The sequence below is a fragment of the Neoarius graeffei genome, chromosome 9 (genome assembly GCF_027579695.1).
Source record: "Neoarius graeffei isolate fNeoGra1 chromosome 9, fNeoGra1.pri, whole genome shotgun sequence".
Lineage (NCBI taxonomy): Eukaryota > Metazoa > Chordata > Actinopteri > Siluriformes > Ariidae > Neoarius > Neoarius graeffei.
The window spans coordinates 73,705,498-73,729,206 of record NC_083577.1 but is presented as its reverse complement, the minus strand read 5'-3'; the positions used below and the strand labels follow the sequence as shown (position 1 = coordinate 73,729,206).

Genomic DNA, 23,709 nt, shown 5'->3' with positions numbered 1-23,709 from the left:
AGTTTGCAAAAGGTCGCATCAGAGCTAACTCAGTATTGCAATCATAAAATAACGATCAGCTTGCATAAAATAATGAGCTTGCATTCATAAAAATGACTAAGAATTATGTTTTGTGCTGATTATGTGGCTGTGCCACTGAGTACTGTGCTGAAATGGTTATATTGTTCTCCATTTTGATGTGGTGTAGAATAAAACAATACTTTTGTCAGCACCAACAGCTTTTGAACGCCATTTGTTAAGGGTGTGGCTATGCTGCAGTTGTTACAAAGTCAACATATATTAACAAATGGAGAACATAAAAAAACAACTTGACTGTATCTTAAAGACCTAATGTCCAACATATGGGCTTGGACATCAACATAAAGTAATTTTGTGTATTTTGGAAGGACCCAAGTTTAGAGCTTAGAGTCGAGTTGAAAAAGATTGGACTACAAGATGAAGGTGGCAGAATGACAAGTTGGTGGCAATCAGACCAAATCATGTCAATCGTCAAACAAAGGAACTTGACAGAGTTATACATATACCATTTATTACCATGAAATATTAAATGATATGTCTGCTGGAATGACATCATGCTGCTTGAAATATTTCATAAATAAGGAAACTGTCACAGCAAAGTCATAAGTTCATCTGTCATTACGTCAGCAGCATGGTCCTGCCTTCATTAGAGACAGGCTTCCAATGGCGACCTTAAGAAGATCGGCCCACTCATGAGTCACTGAAGCCAGGATAGTATACAAATGGTTTGTAGGGTAATTAAATGAGAAAAATTATAATAATCTTAAAGCAGAACATGACATCTTTGTTCTTGGGTTAGGCAAGAAGAAAAAAATACATTTTGACTGTACTCCTAGAGTTTAGCTGTAATTTATGGTGCCCAAGTGTCCACTCTCTAATACATGGATGTAGTCAGCGATGGTTTAGTTTAGCTTGACTGAAAGTCTGTGACACTTTCTTAGTGAATAAGTACTTACTAGGTCTAAATTAGCAAAATCCTTATGCTTTATTCCATCATTTTAGAGCAGATGTTGTCTTTTGGGCTATATTATCTCATCAAATAGAAAATATAGTTAGATGTTACTACAAGATGCCATCCTTGAACTTTTAAACCTGTAGGTTAAACATGTCCAAGACAGTATTGGACAGTTGTCTCTTGTGAGCTTCTGACTAAACACTGTGACAGAAGAAACAGTTCAGTCTATTATGCATTGAAAAAGTTGACTGACTCAAACTCAAAAATTATCAAATCCACTGTCTCAGTTTTTCCATCAACAAAAACAGAGAACAATCAGAAATAGATTGGGTGTTGCTTGTAGTTTTGAGGCCTGAGGGTGGGTGAGAGAGAATGTGAGGCTGAACAAGAGATGCAGTGTAGGCTGTAACTAAATTATCTATTACTAAATATATATAAGCCATAGCATATTGAAACAGCTGGGTAGCGTGTGCACACACAAGAGACACACTAAATAAACACTGTGGGAACACTTTACAGCTTTCAGCTTTACTTCCTGTGAAAGATGTTCACAAACTGCAACTTCCTCTCTGTGATATTTTTTTAAAGAGGACTGCATTTACACATGTACTATTTTCATATTTATCATGAAACAGTTATCATTATATCATTATTCATCACCAACAACAATTATAGTAAAACAGCTGCAGAAAAGTAATTTTTAAAATGCAGAAGTTAAAAGGGTATTTCCATTCATCCCAGTAGCACCTTTTTTGTGTGCCTATGATTCACAAAACAGTAACTGTATAGTAATTTGGAAAGAACTTTTTTAAAATTACAATTGTGTAATACATTTCAAGAATAGATTTTAAAGATTAATACTGAAGATTACATTCATTTCTTGCTCTGAGTTACTGATCGGAAGTTCAGGGGTTCAAGTCCCAACGCTGCCAAGCCCTTGGGCAAGGCCCTTAACTCTATTTGCTCAACCTATCCACATTGACCCCACAAAGAGGTGAGGAAATGATGTAAAAAGAAGAAGAAGGCAGTCATTTTCTTACTTCTGCTTTGAGTTGCTGCACTTGTGACCATGACCTTCTGCTATTGTCGATCAATCCACATGGAGACTATATAAATATTGGAACTACCCAGAAACTGAAGCCATTGAAGTGTCTTAATCAATGTTAATATCATGAGCACACACAACACAAACAGTTACGGACAAAAATGCTACGAATAAAAAAAAACAACTGACTCAATCTTTGTAAAAATTAAAGTTCCTAATTATTTGACTCACTGTAATAGTACAGAATTGGTTATTTCCTTCCAAATTATGACGTTTTCATAATTTCCATGCTACAATACTCTCAATCACTCACTTTCAGTAACTAATTTATCATGGTCTGTGGCTACAGAGGCTGTCCTGGGATCACTGTGTGTAAATACACCCTGAATGGGATGCAATTCCCTTGCCAGGCACCATGCACACACATTCACACACTCATTCACACCTAGGAGCAATTTATCTTAGCCAATCTTCCTGGTGTCATGTTTTTCGGGAGGTGGGAGGAAACCAGTGAATCCTGAGGAACCGCACATGGACTCGCACAAAGAACACGCACAGAAACTCCACACAGACAGTGGTTAGTTTATTATTCTAACCAGTGGAAGCAGAATCATGATTGTGAGAAGTAAGAAAGGCCTCATATACAAGCACTTGAAAACTGTGAGAGTAAAATATCAGTCTGATACAATACAGTAGGTTGATTTTCCTATTTTGTGGAACTTCCATTTCTTATGAAAGAGTTCTTATCAGTGTAATGATTTTCTCATCTCCTACCTCAGGTACCTGATTCGGCAGCTGGCATCATGCCAAAAGTCCAAGTAAAGACTGAAGTGAAAAAGGTCCTCAATAAAACTGCACCAGGACTGCAGATATGGAGAGTGGAGGTGGGGTTTGAGCAAACAAGTCATTTGAGTTCAGGAAATCTTCATGTTTTGTGGGGTTTTGTTTTGTTTTGTCACTTTTAACACATCACTTATCAAGTCTCTGTTTTATCATGGACAGAACATGGAACTGGTGCCTTACCCACCTAAAACATATGGACAGTTTTATGAGGGAGACAGCTATTTAATACTATATGTACGTATTTACTGCAATATATCAGTCAAGTAATGAATATGATTAAACACTAAATAAAACATTTAAAAAAAACCACCCAGTGCAGAATATCAAACAGAGTGCTGACTTACATGTCTTCAATCAGACGCAAAAGACCAGCAACACCTTCACCTATGACATTCACTACTGGCTGGGGAAGATGACCTCCGTGGATGAACAGGGTACCGCAGCCATTTATGCTACCATGATGGATGACCACCTAGGGGGCATTGCAGTGCAGCATCGGGAGACCCAGGGCTATGAGAGCCCCACTTTCCAAGGCTATTTCAAACAGGGCATCATGTAAGGCCTTTCACAGATTAGACTCATTGATATATTTACATTTAAATTTAGCTGCTGAGCAGCTACTTTTGTACAGAACGACTTGCAAAACATGCAAGCAGCATGCAATGATATGAAGAGTCTGTAGAGATTCAAAACTTCAAAAACTAGGGACTAATGCAGGCCTTTACAAGAGATAGTGTGGTCAAGTTGTTGTATGCTTAAAGTTTAGAAAATGACACAGCAGATACCAACCAAACCTGAAATAGTGAATGGGTGTGGAGTTCTGAATTTAGATATTTAGATAACGAAGTGAAGAAGAGAACTTAGTTGCCTAGATTGCAAGAACAATTCTGAATTTGACAAAATATACTGTAGGAATACTTGAGGAAGAGTGTTGCAGTAATCCAATTTAAAACTAATTAAACATTGTGTTAGACTTCGTGGTAGAATCCAGAGTAGAGTCCAGAAATCTGTAGGATCTAGCACCTGATGGATTGTGATTGGAGGAATTGGGCTGAATGTTGCTGGTGATTGAAAGGTCCAGCAATACCTCATTTCTACTCTTCCAAGGCTGAGTTTCAATTTATTGGTCTCCAATCAGAAAGAGAATGTTAGGCTGATATGTTTCATAAGACTTGGATCAAGAAAAGGGTGGAGTGAGAAAAAAGGAAGTTGTAGATCATCCAGCTCTAACTGAAAGCAGAGACAAGCTCCAGAAGTATGACTCTTACTGTTTCAAGAAGCAGCCTTATATATATATATATATATATATATATATATATATATATATATATATATATATATATATATATATATAACTAATAAGTCAACCTCAATAGATACTTTTTTAGGTGTTCTAAGATCAACCCATAAATTCTACATTTACATCACTGTCACAAAAAGTGCTTGGCTTAGAAATCATTGCTTAGAAGATAAAATAACCACATTAAGACACACTACATCCTCTCTCCCACAGTTACAAGAAGGGTGGAGTAGCTTCAGGGTTGAAGCAAGTAGAAACCAACACGTACAATGTCCGTAGACTGCTGCATGTCAAGGGCAAGAAGAATGTGGTTGCAGGGGAGGTGAGATAAGTTTCATACGTCATTATACACAGGAAGTCAAAGTTTCATGAGGTTTGTCACCAAATGAGTGATCATTTCACATGGTAGAGACTTCAGAAAAGCTGCTTCAAGTCTGAACCAAGTCTGAAACCTTAATTCTTTGTGTCTAAAAAAAAAGAAAAAAATTATGTTTTGGTCAAATATACACATTCGAGGGTAAGTCAAAAAGTTCTAAGACAGATGTTATAATTTCAAAAGGTGTGAAAGACAGCCCCCAGATTTATTTTTCCAATGGAAACACCGCTTGCAGAAGTGTTTAGACTTAAATGGAGGATATGTAGAGAAATAACTTTATTTTCATAAATGAAGATTTTTTCAATTTGTCTTAGAACTTTTTAACTTACCCTCATATATACAGTAAGATTTTAAGGTACAATTAATCAGAAAGTCTTGAGGATTCATATAAGCCTTTTTAGACACTGTTTTCACTTATTTACATACATAAGAATAAACCACAAAGAAGAGTGATTTTAAAAATAAGGGCGACAGTGGGGTGAAGAATGAATGCTGAAGGTATACACATAATTATATTCAATCTGCTATTTAGTCATCTAACATATAAATTTTAAATAAAATGGAGAACAAGCTGTTTTACTCTGTGCTCAGGTGGATATGAGCTGGAACAGCTTTAATAAAGGCGATGTGTTCCTGTTGGACCTGGGGAACCTCATTATCCAATGGAATGGCCCTAAAAGCAATCGCATGGAGAGGCTAAAGGTAAATAATTACTGGTAGCTCAGCAAAAAATAAATGAGTTAGCTATAAATAGTAGATTTAAACAGGATAAACAGAAGAATATTAAGAGCTCAAGTCAGGTAGAGCCTTATCAATCTCTGGTGTGACAATAATAGTGAATTAACTGCTTGTGTCCATGTAGGGGATGAATTTGGCGAAAGATATCCGTGACAGAGAGAGAGGGGGTAGAGCACAGGTAATAGTGGTGGAAGGAGATAATGAGAACGCTTCTGGGGAGACCATGAAACTGATGAACCAGGCTTTGGGTGAAAAAAGGAACATTAAAGAAGCCATTGCAGATGAGGTGGTAGATGAAAAATTGAAGTCCAGCATCAAGCTCTTTCAGTATGAGAATTAAAATTGCACTTTACATTCAAATCTATTTACAAATAAAGGTCCATTGACCTTTTGACACTATTCCTGATTCCAAACCATTCACTCATTAATGCCAGTACTCCATGAGTACTAAAATGTCTATTTGTGTTGGGCAGCATTTCAGATGCTGAAGGTAATCTGGTGGTACAGGAAGTGGCCATGAAGCCACTAACACAAGACCTGCTGAATTCGGAGGTAAGAAATTAACCCTCACAGCAAACCAAAGGATATTATTAAAAGTGTGTTAAACTGGTAAAAGGGTTTAAAGGGTTTAAAAGGTGTGATATTAACTGAAAAGAGTTGGTTTCCCACTGGTTCACACATGGTTTCAAGTCAAAAGTAAAAGTTTATTTATCATTTGCACAATATGCCAAGAAATAAGTACATTAAAATGCTTACATCGCTGACATAACACTTGATGCAAAATATACAAAACACACAGACACACACATAGGAATGAAATAAGTACAATAAGAATAAAATATACAAAATGCAATATATGTACAGTAAAAGTGTCTGTCCTCAACCTGTTTAGACTTGACAATAATGTTGTCTTTTTTTGTATATGGGTCCGTCTCAGAAACTGGTCTCTCATTTGGGACATTATGGTCAAAAAATAAATTTTCAAATTTTACTTTTTTTTTTTTTTTTGCATTTATCTAACACTCAATGTTTCTTTTGTCATGTTTAATAAGAATATAGTATCTTGCTTTATCTGGCCTCCACTGTGGAAATTTTTTTTGCTTACAATTCAAATGCTTTTGTAAAATTGATTTCCATATAAAATAACTCCATCATGAAGAATTAAAGCCCCTCCTTCACAGATGAGTGAAAACATTGAATAAATTTTCTCTTTTTGATTGCTTGGGTTAAAAATGCTAAGTTATGATGACTGAATTGATTATTCACTTAAATATGAATAATATGATACATTTTGGGTATTTGATATGGCGAAATAGGACACAATGGAAAAATCAAGAACACACTGGAAAGATGAGAATAACGGCGCTGGTAAAAGAACAGCAGAGCAATTCCAGCGTTATGGATGTGACATTTGGACTCAAAATGGCAACAACTGACCTAGTTAATTTTTATTCCTTTCCAGTATTTTAAAATTTGTTGTATATTTTTAAGACCTCTCATATTGGAGAAGTCATGGGAAAAAAAGAATTCCCATAGTACATTTAGAACTATAGAAAATGCCAAAAAAGACATGCGTTATGGATGTGACGGAAAAAATACCCCATTTCCAGGGTGACTACACATATTCATCAAACTCTGTGAAATTGCAAACATAATATCCAAATGCAGGCATGCATTTAATAAAGGAGTCTTAGCTGAAAATAAAAAAAGCCTTTGTTTAAAATATTTTCTATTTCAAGCAGAATCTAGGAAGAAAAAATCAGCGTTATGGATGTGACATAATTCCGTTATGGATGTGACGCATCTGAAATTGACATGGCATATGTTTAGAAAATCAGCAATTTAACCACCATAACCCTTTGAAAAACTCTTTAAATATCAGCTAAAACTATCAAAGTTCTTAAATAATATTTAGGATGGCTATTGTTTTGCTGTTTTGTGGATTTTAGCATACATTTCTGTGGCTTGTGGCAATAATATAGAATTGTACATGATCAAAGTTGATTTTAGCTTGGGTTTTACATGATAAGAAAGAAAGACTGACAGTGACATATTAGGTTGGTTACAAATTGGTTCAACTTATTCACATCTGTAAAATACAGGCCTAGGTGAGATCTCTGGGAGTGGTTTTGATGTATTACATGTTGCTTTATTTTTGCATGGTGAGGTTGACATTTACATGGAATTGCCCAGCAACTGTACCGGCTGAAGGTCGCGCGGGTCTCTGCTGCGGCGCGCGAGCAACGGGACATCACTACCGCACCAGGCGGAGTGCGAGGCGGAGGCGGGGCAAAATGACTGGCCGTAGAGTCTATCAAAAGTTTGATCTAAATTGACCATGGTTGCAAAATATTGGCCAAAAATACGCAAACACTACGAAATATGAAAGCAAGATGAAAAAGAAACATTCTATTGCCTTATACTGCAAGACTAAAACAAAATAAAACTGTCAAAACTCACCTTTTCAGCGATAACGTCCGAACAGATCACTCGCGTAACAAAGACCGCAAATGGAAGCACGATCAACTTCTAACTTTTGGAGTGGAAAATTCCATTCTACACATGCAAATTGTTAATGTGTGTCCTTCCACGCACACAAATAACACGCTAAGGTAAAAAATAGACCACAACTCATTTTATAGCTCAGAAATTCATACAAGACCAGCTACCATCGTAACATATTCTGTAAGAAACATATTCTATACCTAACTTTCAGCTTGCATTTTAAAAAACAAAATTGCAGATTTATAACTAAATTTTTATATGGCGTAGTGATTTTAAGTTCCTACTTTTGGTGAGGTAGTGACCTTGACCCTGAGGCTTTCCGTTTAGATCAAAACACACGATCATATTGGTTTTGGGTATGCGGAAAATGGAGTTACAATGGTGATCAAATATTTTGCATGATGTTTTATTACGGTTATGATTATTCTGTGAGTGCACCAATCCTTAGGTGTATAAAGTTACAACTTAAAATACAATTAGTGATAACTGTAGACTTTTCAGTGGACTACAACCTTTTTAAGGGAATGCGATGTAGTCGACCATTTATCATGTCCCAGATCAAGCCGCCATTTTTCCACAAATTTGCAGAATTTTTGCCAAATTCTGAATATTCACATCAAAGATTTAGTTTTCTCTGTATTATTTCTTTCATCATTTTATTTCAAATTAAAACCAACATCACCATTCAAAACCGTATAGTTTATTGACTGTGAGTATATTTAGTGGGGTACCCCCACAGTACCCAGTTTCTGAGACAGATCCATATATATATATATATATATATATATATATATATATATATATATATATATATATATGAATAACCCTTTATTATCACTAGTCACAAGTACCAGCGAAATTAACCATCAACCTGTCCTTACATACACACATACACTCAATTGACAGAGGGAGAGTAGACAGGATAGGAAGACAGGGATGAAAAGAAAAAAACACAGAGTAACATGAGGAGAAGGGAGGAGGAAAAAAGCAACCCCCACAGTATGCTCCTATGAGGAGTACAGTGTGGGAACATTAAAAAAACACCTCAGCACATAAGCACACAATAACACAAGTACACTTCACAACATGAAAACTCGGGACTTGAGGGGGGGTAAGGGGGGAGGGGTTGGGGGAGGGGAGGAGGTAGAGGTAACCCAGCGCAAGCAAGCAGCCATCCGCTCCTGCAGCCATGATGGTGCTGGTCACGCACCCGCTTGTCACACTGGGGGTAAAAGCGGCAACCGCGGGAAGTGGGGGAAGGAATACGAGAGCATCTCACAGCAGTGACCTTCAGGGGGAGATGTTGTCCCACCAACGGCCTTGGCCGAGGCCAGTGCTGTCTAAGGGAGCTGAAAGCAGATAAGATTGGGATTGTTTGGGCGAGCAGATGCATTCTTTTACATGACCCCTCTGTCTGTCCATTCTGTCCATTTCTGTCCATTCTGGTCTCCAAATCAATCCATTTCCTTTGCAAAGCTGAAAGCTTCTCCATGATGTCATCCATGTTGCGGTTCAAGTTCTGAATAGCCACAGTCTGAGTGCTGACAGCTCTGCCCACTGCTTCAATCATGTCGGGCAGCTTTATGGGGCTTTGAACAGCTGTCACCATTGTCTGATTTCCTTGATAAACCAGGGCAATGCCTAATCCAATTAGCAAAAGTCCTGTAATCATGATTCCGAATAGGTAGATATCTTCAATGTCCTCCACAGAAAAACGTTCCAGCAGGACAGGTGGGTTCCCCCGAACCCAGGCTTCTCATCGAGAAACTGTGTCAATTTCATTAGGAGACCAGTTTATCAATTCCATTATTTTTTAGTTTAGAGAGCAGTGTGGAGAGAGTCTCTCAAAAGTATAGACAGACGAGATGAGACAAAGGAGCACAAGCAGGGAAAAAAAGGGAGAGGAGAAGAGAGCAGAGGAATGCAACCGCCTTCCATGAGAGCACAGAGAAAAAAAAAGGTTAGGGTTTTATATAGGGTTATTATAGGGTTAATATATAGCCAATATTATTTAAATATTAAATTCTGGCTTATCTTCGACTCGTTCAATATCATACTAGCTGAATGGAATATATCTGCTAGACCGTGAAAAAAAACAGCCAGTATAATTATTATACATACACATTCTTCATATCCACATTCTTGAAGGCCAAAGCTAGCTTACCTGTGACTTGGTGCTGTTAGCACGGCAGTCCAGTTAGCATCCAGCTGGTGTAGCAGTAGCGTTAGCGAAGGCTGACGCTAGCTTACCTGCGACTCAGTGCTGTCAGCGCAGCAGTCCAGTTAGCTTCTAGCTGGTGTAGTGTTAGCGCAGGCCAATGCTAGCACAGTCAAGCTGAACATTATTATTTTCCCTGTGTAATTTACTTAGTTACTTTTAAAATCAACATCAATAACTACACACAACGTAACGACCTGGCAGCCAAAATTCTCTCAAAATCTTCCGCTTTTAATGAAGCAAACCTTGCGGCCATGTTGGCTTACAAACTGTCACAGTCACTCGCTAGCACGGAAGTTTTACATCTCCAGTGTGTCTCTTTTCCAGTTTTTTTATGTCCATTGGTATGTTTTTCTCTTGTAAATATGCGTGATGAATATATAATGAAGTTTTGGTAGCCTTTCGGATGTTCAGTGCATCCTTAGTTTTAGTTTATTTATTTAATGCTTACTCCTAGCACTGGATTAGCCTCATCTTCTGTATTTCCCAGCTGACAAAGAAATGATTCTGTGCATGTGCAACAGAAAAGTTTTATCATTGGATCTTCACAAGAGCTCTGACACATGACGTCGTGTTGTCTTGACAACGTGCAATACTAGTTTTTTTTTCTTTTTTTATCAGACATCTAGTTTTTAGGTTTGTTTACCTGACATGTTTCGACGTACGACTGTCGTCTTCCTCAGAGTGTCACCGGATGTTATTGGTGACGCATCTTTTATCAGCTGATGTTTCCGAAGGTGTGGCCTTCCTGTCTGGTTTGACAGGTCGGTCACGCCTTCTACTGTCTGTTCATCCCCTGCAAGATGGCACTCCAGATATGGGAGAGCATGTATGCTCCCTCATCCCGGTTGATGGTCCTTGGGCTTCGCTTACGGATCTCCATGGCCTCCCTGATCCAGCGCTGATGTTTGTTATCTTCTGTGCGGATGACTCTAGCATTCCCCCAGTCCATAATATGATTTTCCCTTTTGCAGTGATCTGTTATAGCTGACTTATAATTTTCCTGTTGTGCCTTTTCTTTTATTGTTCAGGTTTGTCTTGTAGCTGTCTCCTTTTTGCACTCTTTCTTATGTTCATTTTTTCTTGTGTTGAAACTCCTTCCTGTCTCCCCGATGTAAGTTTTATTGAATAATTGACATGGAATCTCATATATGGTGTTGCATCTGTTGTCCGGATGTATTCTGTCTTTAGGATGAACCAGGATCTGACGGAGTGTTGTGTATGGTTTGACAGGTGTGTTAATGTTGTGTTTCCTCATTGCTCTTTGAATGCATTCAGTTATTCCCCTAATGTATGGTAATGTAACTACTCCCCTGTGTTCTTGTTTGTTGGTTTGTTTTTTCTCTTTCTTCTGTGTTTTGTTGTTCTTAACCTGTTCCACCCCTTTGGATATTGCCCATTGTGGATATTGACATGCCTTCAGTGCGTGTTGTATATGTTGTTCCTCCTGTTCTTTGTCCTGTGGATCTGTAATTATTGCTGTGCGTTCATGTAATGTTCTGACTACTGATATTTTGTGCATTATGGGGTGTTCGGAAGTCCAGTTTAAATATTGGTCGGTGTGTGGCGAAGCATTGGTTCAGTGACATACAACTTATCAAAACCACTCACCGAAATAATTAAACCATTACTAGGACTCACAGACCAACACTGCAAAAACTCAAAACAACTGGCAGAAGAACTAAAAAACATCAAAATGCAGCAAGACGAAGTTTTCATATCACACGACGTCATATCTCTTTTCACCAGAACACCCACGGAAGCCACCATACAGATAGTACAAGAAAAATTAAAAACAGACAGGACGCTCAAGAAACGCACAAACCTCACTGTACAAGACATCACTCAGCTCCTTCAATTCATCGCCACATCCACATACTTTCAGTCCAGGAATACAATTTACAGACAGAAGGAAGGTTTTGCCATGGGAGACCCACTATCAGCCATCATGTGCGGCTTTTTCATGGAAGATCTGGAGCAGAAAGCACTCACTACAATACCAGCAGAATACAGGCCAACACTCTGGAAATGTTACGTGGATGACATACTAGAAAAAGTGAAGAGGGGACACACTCAACAACTCACCGACCATCTCAACACCATAGACAATACCGGCAATATAAAATTCACACATGAAGAAGAAACGGAGCAGTCAATAGCATTTTTGGACTTAAAAATACATCACACAGAAGATGGGGACATCAAAATAAAAGTACACAGAAAACCCACACACACCGACCAATATTTAAACTGGACTTCCGAACACCCCATAATGCACAAAATATCAGTAGTCAGAACATTACATGAACACACAGCAATAATTACAGATCCACAGGACAAAGAACAGGAGGAACAACATATACAACACGCACTGAAGGCATGTCAATATCCACAATGGGCAATATCCAAAGGGGTGGAACAGGTTAAGAACAACAAAACACAGAAGAAAGAGAAAAAACAAACCAACAAACAAGAACACAGGGGAGTAGTTACATTACCATACATTAGGGGAATAACTGAACGCATTCAAAGAGCAATGAGGAAACACAACATTAACACACTTGTCAAACCATACACAACACTCCGTCAGATCCTGGTTCATCCCAAAGACAGAATACATCCGGACAACAGATGCAACACCATATATGAGATTCCATGTCAATTATGCAATAAAACTTACATCGGGGAGACAGGAAGGAGTTTCAACACAAGAAAAAATGAACATAAGAAAGAGTGCGAAAAGGAGACAGCTACAAGACAAACCCGAACAATAAAAGAAAAGGCACAACAGCAAAATTATAAGTCAGCTATAACAGATCACTGCAAAAGGGAAAATCATATTATGGACTGAGGGAATGCCAGAGTCATCCGCATAGAAGATAACAAACATCAGCGCTGGATCAGGGAGGCCATGGAGATCCGTAAGCGAAGCCCGAGGACCATCAACCGGGATGAGGGAGCATACATGCTCTCCCATACCTGGAGTTCCATCTTGCAGGGGACGAACAGACAGTAGAAGGCGTGACCGACCTGTCAAACCAGACAGGAAGGCCATGCCTTCGGAAACATCAGCTGATAAAAGATGCATCACCAATAACATCCGGTGACACTCTGAGGAAGACGACAGTCGTACGTCGAAACATGTCAGGTAAACAAACCTAAAAACTAGATGTCTGATAAAAAAAGAAAAAAAAACCCTATATTTAATATAAGACATAATGAACGTAATCGAAAGAACGTGCAATACTATAACAATATTGCATGCTCCTTCTCCATTGGGGAGAGTGGTGTAATACATGGAGGATAAGCAATATGATAACAATATTGCATGCCATCAATAAACCCACTAGAAGGGAATAGAATACGTTTTTATTCCATGCAAAAAAGTGGCCCGTATGTATAATAATTTATAACATTGTGAAAGACGTTATTCCATTACACATTCCATGCATATTATTGATGCCCTATTTTGGTGCAGGTACAAGAAAAACATAATGGTATATGGCAATGTCATTTTGCTATTTTGCTGTGGTTCTGTCCTATTTTCTATTTTTGTGGTTAAAAATTAAGGTACCTGTACTGACATGAGTGGAGCAAAACAACAAATTACATAGCACACAAAATGTGCTGGAACAGCAGAATTTTCAAACTCACTCTGGACCTTCTTAATGCAGACACAAAGGCAAAATTGTAGTTTAATATTAATTTCAGGGAGTGAAAGTTCTGTATCTTTTCTGATTGTAGACTAATTGTATTTCCCTAGGTCAATATAAATATGCTTCACCCAACTACCAAATACAAATAACTGTATTATTAGACATAAAATATTGGAGCAACTTATAATTGAAGATAACTTTACACATAATTATTTCCTGAATATTATATTATACATGTTCCATAATAGTAGAATTGATAGTAGAATATCTAATACTAATTAACTAATTAAAACTCTGACCCAGATAGATATGAGGAATTAACCAATATAGACCCTATGATGTGCAGGCTCAATCAACAAAATGGCAGGGGGAAAAAAGAAGAAAAGGAAACACATTTGTTGTAAGTTGTCAGCTACATGGATGTTTCTACCTCTAAAATACAGTGGAGGAAATAATTATTTGATCCCTTGCTGATTTTGTAAGTTTGTCCACTGACAAAGAAATTAACATTCTATCATTTTAATGGTAGGTTTATTTTAACTGTGAGAGACAAAACATCAAAAATTAAATCCAGAAAATAACTTCATATAAAAGATATAAACTGATTTGCATTTCTTTGAGTGAAATAAGTATTTGAACCCTCTAGCAAACAAGACTCAGTATTTGGTGGCAAAACTCTTGTTGGCAAGCACAGCGGTCAGACATTTCTTGTAGTTGATGACCAGATTTGCGCACATGTCAGGAGGAATTTTGGTCCACTCCTCTTTGCAGATCATCTCTAGATCATTAAGGTTTTGAGGCTGTCGCTTCGCAACTCGGAGCTTCAGCTCCCTCCATAGGTTTTCTATGGGATTAAGGTCCGGAGACTGGCTAGGCCATTCCATGACCTTAATGTACTTCTTCTTGCGCCACTCCTTTGTTGCCTTGGCTGTATGTTTTGGGTCAGTGTTGTGCTGGAAGACCCATCCATGACCCATTTTCAGTGTCCTGGCAGAGGGAAGGAGGTTGTCACTCAGGATTTTACGGTACATGGCCACGTCCATTCTTCCGTTGATGCAGTGAAGTAGTCCTGTGCCCTTAGCAGAGAAACATCCCCAAAGCATAATGTTTCCACCTCCATGCTTGACAGTGGGAATGGTGTTCTTCGGGCCATAGTCAGCATTTTTCTTCCTCCAAACACGGCGAATTGAGTTAATGCCAAAGAGCTCGATTTTGGTCTCATCTGACCACAGCACCTTCTCCCAATCACTCTCAGAATCATTCAGGTGTTCATTGGCAAACTTCAGACGGGCCTGCACATGTGCCTTCTTGAGCAGGGGGACCTTGCGGGCACTGCAGGATTTTAATTCATTACGGCGTAATGTGTTACCAATGTTTTTCTTGGTGACTGTGGTCCCAGCTGCCTTAAGATCATTCACAAGCTCCTCCCGTGTAGTTCTAGGCTGATCTCTCACCTTTCTCGTGATCCTTGATACCCCACGAGGTGAGATCTTGCGTGGGGCCCCAGACCGGGGTTGATTGATGGTCATTTTGTATTTCTTCCATTTTCAAACTATTGCACCAACAGTTGTCTCCTTCTCACCCAGCTTCTTGCTTAGGGTTTGTAGCCCAGTCCATCCTTGTGCAGCTCTACAATCTTGTCCCTGACATCCTTAGACAGCTCTTTGGTCTTGCCCATGTTGGAGAGGTTGGAGTCTGATTGATTGATTGATTGATTGATTGATTGATTGATTGATTGATTGACTGATTGAGTCTGTGGACAGGTGTCTTTTATACAGGTGTCAATTTAAGACGGCTGTCTTTAATGCAGGTAACGAGTTGATTAGGAGTGTCTAACTCGTCTGTGGGAGCCAGAACTCTTAATGGTTGGTAGGGGATCAAATACTTATTTCACTCAACAAAATGCAAATCAATTTATATATTTTATAAAATGTGATTTTCTGGATTTTCTTTTTGATATTCTATCTCTCACTGTTAAAATAAATCTACCCTTAAAATTATAGACTGTTCATATCTTTGCCAGTGGGCAAACTTACAAAATCAGCAAGGGATCAAATAATTATTTCCTCCACTCTATAACTGTGAAATCTAAAAGTAAAAAAAAAAAACAGCACACATTTTTAATGGGATTGTCAACAGCTTATTCGATTGTATATCATGGTAGCATGCTGAACCACAACCCTTTACAATGTATTTACTGTAATCACACTTTTTTTTTAAACTCTCATTGTTAGGTTATTAATTGCACTGGCATGATGATCATAAAAATAGGGCTGAGCACTACAGGTTTTAGATATTGGGTGGCCTTGGGCTGAAGTGCCCTTGAGCAAGGTACCGAACCCCTGACTGCTCCCCGGGCACTCTAGTGTGGCTGCCCACTGCTCTGGGTGTGTGTGCGCGTGTGTTCACTGTTTCAGATGGGTTAAATGCAGAGGATGAATGTCACCGTGCTTGAAGTGTGCATGTGACAAATAAAGGTTTCTTCTTCTTCTTCTTCTTCTTAGATATTAAAAACCCAGTATATGTGGTTGTAGTATTTATACTGGCAAAGTCATTAAAAACTAAGAACATTTCATTAAAAATAATAAGCCTTGCCTTGTGCCATTTCATTTACATCAACCTCACTTTTCATTGTACCAACCCTCCCAGACTCAGACAATGGGAAGTGAGCAAGGTATTAAGCAATTTTATGTGCTCAAGTCAAAGTGACAGCCTTTGAGCATAAAAAGGGGACCTATGTGTATATAACATTTCACAATATAATTCTAGTTGTACAAATTTGAAGAGAAGCCACTTGATCAGAATGTAGCTGTACATTTAGTGTAGTTTTTAAGGATTGGATTAAGAATTGCAACAGCATATATTGCTTACTTAGACATCAGTATAATGCATAGTGGTTCACCAACTCAGAGAGAGGGAACAACCCTGTGCAAAGGACACACTGATATAAATGGCTCTAACACTGCATAAAAGCCAAACCCTGTGAAGATAGCACATGCATTTTCTAGGGTCATAAAGATAAGAGCTCTACCCTAATCAATGTCACTATAATTATAAAGTTTCAAAAGATAGATGATCTCCAGAGATAAATCTCAAAGGGTCAGAACTGAAACAAACTACTTCTCCTTCTAGGCAGTGCTGTGGCAGTTAAAGTCAAAGTTGAATTCTATCGTCTTCAGTGAAAAGGAGTGACAAATTAGGAAGTAAGACAAGGAAGCAAAGCAAAATAAAAGGAATAAGCACATTCACATTAAATGCTTAGTGATGTACTTGTATCTCCTTACAAGTGTTAGTGCCATAAATATGTCGCAAAATCTCAAAGGTGATCCACAAGGCTGACTGAATAATAGATAAGCACCTGCCACCCACGACAATATTGCCAAAGTATAAACAAGGTCCTTGATTACTGAACTTGTATCTTAATACATTAAAGACATATCCTCTATTTGACAGGACTGCTATTTGCTGGATCAGGGTGGAATATATATCTTTATCTGGAAGGGCCGGAAGTCATCCAAAAAGGAGAGATCAGAAGCACTAGAGAAAGCAGAGGTGAGAGACACATCTCAGCAACATGCCCTTAAAAGGAATTGAACTTTCAGGACCAAATCTAAATTGACTCACAATAGTGAGTTTGCTACTTCTGCGAATTCAAATTGTATTTTTGAAATGATTTTCCACAGACCACATAAATACAATCCCACAATATACAAAGACATACATGTATAGTATTTTCTTACATCATTATATATTCAGGCATACAAAAAGGCCAAAGGTTATCCTCCATCCACCTATGTGGAGATGGTAAATGAAGGCTCGGAGTCCGCAGTTTTCAAGCAGCTCTTCCAGAAATGGACAGTGAAGGGTCAAATTACTGGACTGGGCACAACACATACTGTAGGCAAAATAGGTAAGCAAAGCACACCTTAATTATTTCACAGAAAATGATACCTAGAGTGCAAATATAGCCAAATTATTATTTTTTCCTCTGCAGCCAAAGTTGAACAGATAAAGTTTGATGTCACATCAATGCATGCCAGGCCTGATATAGCAGCTCAGCAGAAAATGGTGGATGATGGGTCTGGTGAAGTCGAGGTAATCATTAAAAAAAATAACTGATAGATCTTCAAATATATAAAAGATAACATTTCCTATGTTATTATCCCCTGCCCAAACGAAGTTTGGCAGGGAATATAGAAATGGGTTCCATCCATCCGTCTGTCCGGTCATGTTTTCGTTTCCAGGCCATATCTTTAAAACTACTGAAGATATCTTCATGAAACTTTGTATACATATCAAGCAACATGTGAACTGGTGCCTTTTGCTATTTTGGATTTTTTTTTTAAAGTATTTTTCAAATTTTTACATTAAAAATAGATTTTGACTTATTTTCTGAGAGCAATGTTTGTTTCCGGAACATATATCCAAAACTATTCATGTGATACAGATTTGAAACTTTGTATACATGTTAACAAGATGATGTAGATGTGCCTTTTCATACTAAGAAATTTGAGAAATTTTAATTTTTCATGTTTCCATGGAAACAATTTCAGACTTAGTCTCTCAGGTTAGTCTTGGGGTAGGTTTTGTTTCCAGAGCAGAACTTGAAAACTATGAGTGGTATGGTCTTGAAAGTTGATATATGTGTTGATTAAGTAATGTATATGGGCCTTTTGATACTAAGAAATGTGAGAATTTTAATATTTAGCTCACCTGGACCAAAGGTCCGGTGGGTTTATGCCATGGGCTGCTGAGGTCAGTGTAAAGAGGTAGGGTTAGTTTCCTGCAGCAGAACTTGAAAAATGTGACAAATAATATCTTGAAACTTGGTTTATAGTTGGCATATAGGACGGGGGATATAGATGACTCTGTTTTCTTGTTAAGCTTTTGGATCTTTTATCTCTTTAGGAGTGAGAAAAGAAAAAAGGTTTACATTACAGTTGTCCATAAAGTGACTTACTTTGTGTAATTTATATCAGTCCTCAGAATTTGGATAACCAACAGTAGATACTTAAAAAAAGAAAAAAAGAAAAAAAAACAACCATACCTGTAGACCATTAAATTGGTATATTGCCAATTTGCTGTGGTTCTGTGTCAGGAATTAGATGGTAACTGGATGAAATTGCAGTATATATAACAAAATAATAATTATTATTAAAATAATAATATTATTTTAATATTAATAATATTTAATAATATTAAAATAATAGAATTAAAACACAAAAAAATCAACACAGAATAAAGGTGGGGCACACTAAGAATTAGTTTACATTGAGGGACTGAGTCCTTTATATAGAGCTGGATGTGATTGGGGGCAGGTGTGCATGATTAGAAATCAGGTGAACTTGAACGTGACAATGAACTGTGTTTGGGTGTTGCAGTCTATGACAGCCATGTTAGTGGAATGTAAAATATTCTGGAAAGTGGAGTTCAGTGTGGATTCTGATGCAGATGTGACAGAGCAACCCCTCAAATTGCCTTGCTACTTGGTCAAGTAAGGGGCACTTTGGCTTGTGTGCACTCAGTATATGAGTTGACATGGTGCTGTATGTTCGTTACCATGCTGGGCTACCAATACTTAGCTTTACACAAGTTGTAGGTGCACTGGGTGCTGGGATGGTCAGTAGCTGGAGATGTGTGTGCCCAGGTAATGAGCTTACTGCTAAGGTGCCGTAAGACATAGGTCTGGCCCGGGGAACAGCCAGATGGAACTTGATGATTCAGTGACCTTGCAATTAAGGTAATCTATCTCACAGGTTTGTGGGTGAATACATGATAAAGAGTCAGCCTTTTTGTTTTTTGAACCGGGTCTGTAGGAAAACCTGAAATGGAATCTGGTAAAGAACATCCCCAGCATATCTCTCAGCATGTCATTGATTAAACACTGGAAGACTGAGGAGATGCAAGAAAGCCCATATGGCATGACACAGTACTTACAGAGGCCAGAGGTGGTGTGGAAAATGGCTTTTAGCTCATCACAAGATTGTAAGCATTGTGAAGATCAAGTCTGGTGAACACTGTGATGAAACAGAGTTGTTCCAGAGCTAAAGGGACCAGTGGGAATAATCGGGTTAGTTTACTGCTATTTGGCTTGGACCATGATAGTCAATACATAGGTGCAGTCCTCCTCCTTTTTTCTCCACAAAGAAGAGGCCCACAGAAGCTGGAGAAGTAGATGGGTAAATATACCTCTGCTGGAAGGCCTCCTGCACATAACCGTCCATGGGTCTTTGTTCAGTGAGAGATAATGGATATATGCAGTTCTGTGTTGGCATGGTACCCGGTAGGAGGTCGGTTGTGCAGATATATGGTCTATGGGGCGGTATGCCACTGGCTTTTTTGTTGCTGAATACTTTGAGAAGCTTGTGATATGCTTCTGGGATTACCATTGTGATGGGGAGAACTGGGCCTTCAATAGTGGTGGAGGCAACAACAAGGTGAGGAAAATGCAGACACTGATGATGACAATGCTGGGACAATTTTGTGATCTCTTTATTCTTCCCAGAGATTTGATGGTCATGACATTGCATCCAGGGGAAGCCTAGGCTTATGGGCTGTATTGTGGTAGTGGTGACCAGGAATGAGATAGTGCCTTGCAGAAGCTATCTCTTTGTAGAAACTAACTTGGAGATGGAGGGGTCATGTATGCAAGGTGACTGTCGTCAATAGCTTTGGTGGTCAGTGGGTGCTGAAGTAGTTGAGTGGTGAGCTTGAGGGTCTTTACAGTGTCCTCGTCAATGAAATTCCTGGCTGCTCCAGAGTCAATCAGGAATTAGAAGACGAAGACAGATCCAGAGTGTTTTATTTGAACACTTAACATGAGCAAATGGTGAGATATATTGTAAAAGACTCACCAAGGGGGTGCCAGAAGAAGTGGTGGTCCTCTCAGCATGAGAACAAGACAGGGTGTTTCTTCCACAGACAGGACATTGTGTAAGGGGATGAGCAGGAACACCACAGTAAAAACAGAGGCCTCCTTCTGGGCATGGCTGAGCTTGGTTTTTGCTGTTTATATGAGTTGAGAACATGGGTGCTGACAGCCACTTGGTCAGCTTGGTGATCATGGATCCGATTATTGAGGCAAATTGTTATGTCTATGAGGGCACCAAGTAACACTTGATCATCTCTGCAAACCAACTCTGTGAGCACCTTGGTGTTGAGACTCTGATGAAATGCAGCTTTAAGCACTGGCTCATTCCACCCACTTCCTGTTGCAACAGTGTGAAATTCCAGTGCATACACCATGGTTAATCTCCACCCCTGTTTAATTGCCAACAGCTGCTCTCAGATTTCTCTGCCTTCAGGCAAATGATCAAAGACTCATTTATAGAGCTCTGTGATGCATACATAGAACAACAACAACAACTCACTGACTTAGTCCCAGACAGTGGTAGCCCACTTGAGAACCTTATAAGTGATGAGAGTAATGAATTGGGTGACATTTTCTGTTCAAAAACAACCTCTTGACCAGCAAAGTAAAGGAAACACTGAAGTAAAAATCCATTGCACTGGGAAGTCTCTCCCAAAACCTTTTTGGGAAGGGAAAGACGTGAACTTGCAGGCACATTGGGAGCTTGGTAGGATGCAAAGGCATGGCCAGTGGTGTTGGTGAGCTGATTAATCTAGTCATCCAACCCATTCATGCATTGTTGCTGTTCTCCCCATTCATCAACCCTGAGCTGAGAGTGCACATCGCCAGCCATCTTTTCCAGCTGTATGAAACTTGCGAAGTAAAATATCAGAAATGAAATGGTAAGCAGATGCAATTGCAGCAAATATGTTGTAATGAATAATGGCCAAACAGATCCAAAAACATGTAGGAAATTCATAGTCACAAAATGACCAATGTTCAGGCAATCAGCAAATTTAAAAACAGCAGAATCCAAAAATCACAAAATACCCAGAAAAGATTAAAACAGAATAAACAGCTTTGGTAGATTAGGTAGGGCACAGTGAGCATTACTTCACATCGAGTGAATGTGTGAGTCCTTTATATGGAGCTAGGTTTGATTGGGGCTGGTGTGAATGATTAGAAGTCAAATGAACTTGAATGTGACAATGAGCTGTGTGTTGGGCTGTTGTAGTCCATGATGGCCATGTTAGAAGGACATAAAATATTCTAGGAAGTGGAGTTCAATGTGGTGTCTGGTGCAGATGTGACATTCTGTCATATTTTCTATTTTTGTGTTAAAAAAATTAAAGCACCTGCACTGATATGAGTGGAAAAGAAACCACAATTGCATATTATACAAAATGTGCTGGAAGAACAACATTTTCCAACCAACTCTGATCCCTCTTAATGCAAATCCAAGGGCAAAATGCCAAAAAAAAATTAAATTTCAAGGTGCAAAAGTCTCCTTTCTAACATTTCTAATTTTTGGAGACTACTTTTGTCTTCACAAGTCAGTATAAATACTACATCACCCATCTTCTAAATACAAAGAATTAAAATACAATCGTATTAGAACAAAATATTAGAACAACCTGAAATGTGCTACTAAACATAAATACGACAGCTGATACATAATTATTTCCTGAGTATCATATATTTCTAACAGGAGTAGAATCAATAGATTGAGTTGGTAGTCTGTAGATGTTTAGATCTACTGAACATCAAGTGCTAGAAACTATACAATCCAAATAACTGCATTTTCCACACAGAGTTGCATTTTAATTTATTTAAACATGTAAAGTTGTAGGCAAAAACTATGTTATAGTGAAATGGTGAACTTTCTCACATCTTTGGAATCAAAGTTAAAATCAGCGATGACGAAGTTTGGGGGTTTCATAGACCACCTGTCTGGTGAGTGAGAAGCACTGTAAACTTGAAGCAAGGAGTTTGATCTGACCTAGTTTGGAAAAGACAGCTGATAAAAAGCTGCTTCTCTGAATAAATATGTACCAAGGACCTTGATGATGTTGAGCAAGAAATTGCACCATGAATGAAAGAGCATAACATTACAATATTAAAGACATTGGGCACATGAAAGCTTGTATGTTTATTTATTAATTATTCATTATGTATTAATGAAGTAAAAAAGTCATAGTCAATATTGTCATTGTTTCTCATCACAAATGTGTTGAGTGAGGAATGAAATAGTTTTTCCAGGACATGACACTACATTTAACATGAAACAGGGACAGAAAACAGCACAAACAGTCAGACAATAGACTTTACACAGCACTACATAATTAACTATACATGACACTATACAAGAGGCCATTAATTATGGACTGTGTTCAACATTCTAAATGACTAAAAGGTTTATCTGGAAATGACAGGAATTTACAGTGAATCCAGATCATGAGTACGCAATAATCAAAAAGTACAAATGAAGGGCTTGTTTTGTTTTTTGTTCCATGGTGCTGTTTTTGTTTGTTTGTTTGTTTGTTTGTTTGTTTGTTTGTTTGTTTGTTTGTTTTTCGAGGGGAAATATCTCGTCTCGTCTCGTCTCGTCTTCTTCCGCTTTATCCGGGACCGGGTCGCGGAGGCAGCAGTCTAAGCAGGGAAGCCCAAACTTCCCTCTCCCCAGACACCTCGGCCAGCTCCTCGGGAAGAACACCGAGGCGTTCCCAGGCCAGCCGAGAGACATAGTCCCTCCAGCGTGTCCTGGGTCTTCCCCGGGGCCTCCTCCCGGGGGGACATGCCTGGAACACCTCCCCAGGGAGGCGTCCAGGAGGCATCCGAAAAAGATGCCCGAGCCACCTCAGCTGATTCCTCTCGATGTGGAGCAGCAGCGGCTCTACTCCGAGCTCCTCCCGAGTGACTGTGCTTCTCACCCTATCTCTAAGGGAGCGCCCAGCCACCCTGCGAAGGAAACTCATTTCGGCCGCTTGTATCCGCGATCTTGTCCTTTCGGTCATTACCCAAAGCTCATGACCATAGGTGAGAGTCGGAACGTAGATCGACCGGTAAATTGAGAGCTTCGCCTTTTGGCTCAGCTCCTTCTTCACCACAACGGACCGGTAAAGCGACCGCATCACTGCGGAGGCTGCACCGATCCGCCTGTCGATCTCACGCTCCATCCTTCCCTCACTCGTGAACAAGATCCCGA

At 38.9% G+C, this 23,709-nt stretch overlaps 1 protein-coding gene across 1 annotated transcript in view; it reads left to right on the top strand.

Moving 5' to 3' along the window:
* Nucleotides 1-23,709, top strand: part of vil1 (villin 1) — a 38,707-nt gene that overhangs the window by 1,893 nt on the left and 13,105 nt on the right. The window contains exons 3-12 of the mRNA XM_060930264.1: nt 2,798-2,902; nt 3,021-3,095; nt 3,220-3,416; nt 4,375-4,483; nt 5,129-5,239; nt 5,400-5,602; nt 5,749-5,827; nt 17,108-17,206; nt 17,411-17,564; nt 17,649-17,749. Coding sequence (XP_060786247.1) covers nt 2,822-2,902; nt 3,021-3,095; nt 3,220-3,416; nt 4,375-4,483; nt 5,129-5,239; nt 5,400-5,602; nt 5,749-5,827; nt 17,108-17,206; nt 17,411-17,564; nt 17,649-17,749 — 1,209 coding nt within the window. The 5' untranslated portion in view covers nt 2,798-2,821. The remainder of the gene's footprint in view (nt 1-2,797; nt 2,903-3,020; nt 3,096-3,219; nt 3,417-4,374; nt 4,484-5,128; nt 5,240-5,399; nt 5,603-5,748; nt 5,828-17,107; nt 17,207-17,410; nt 17,565-17,648; nt 17,750-23,709) is intronic.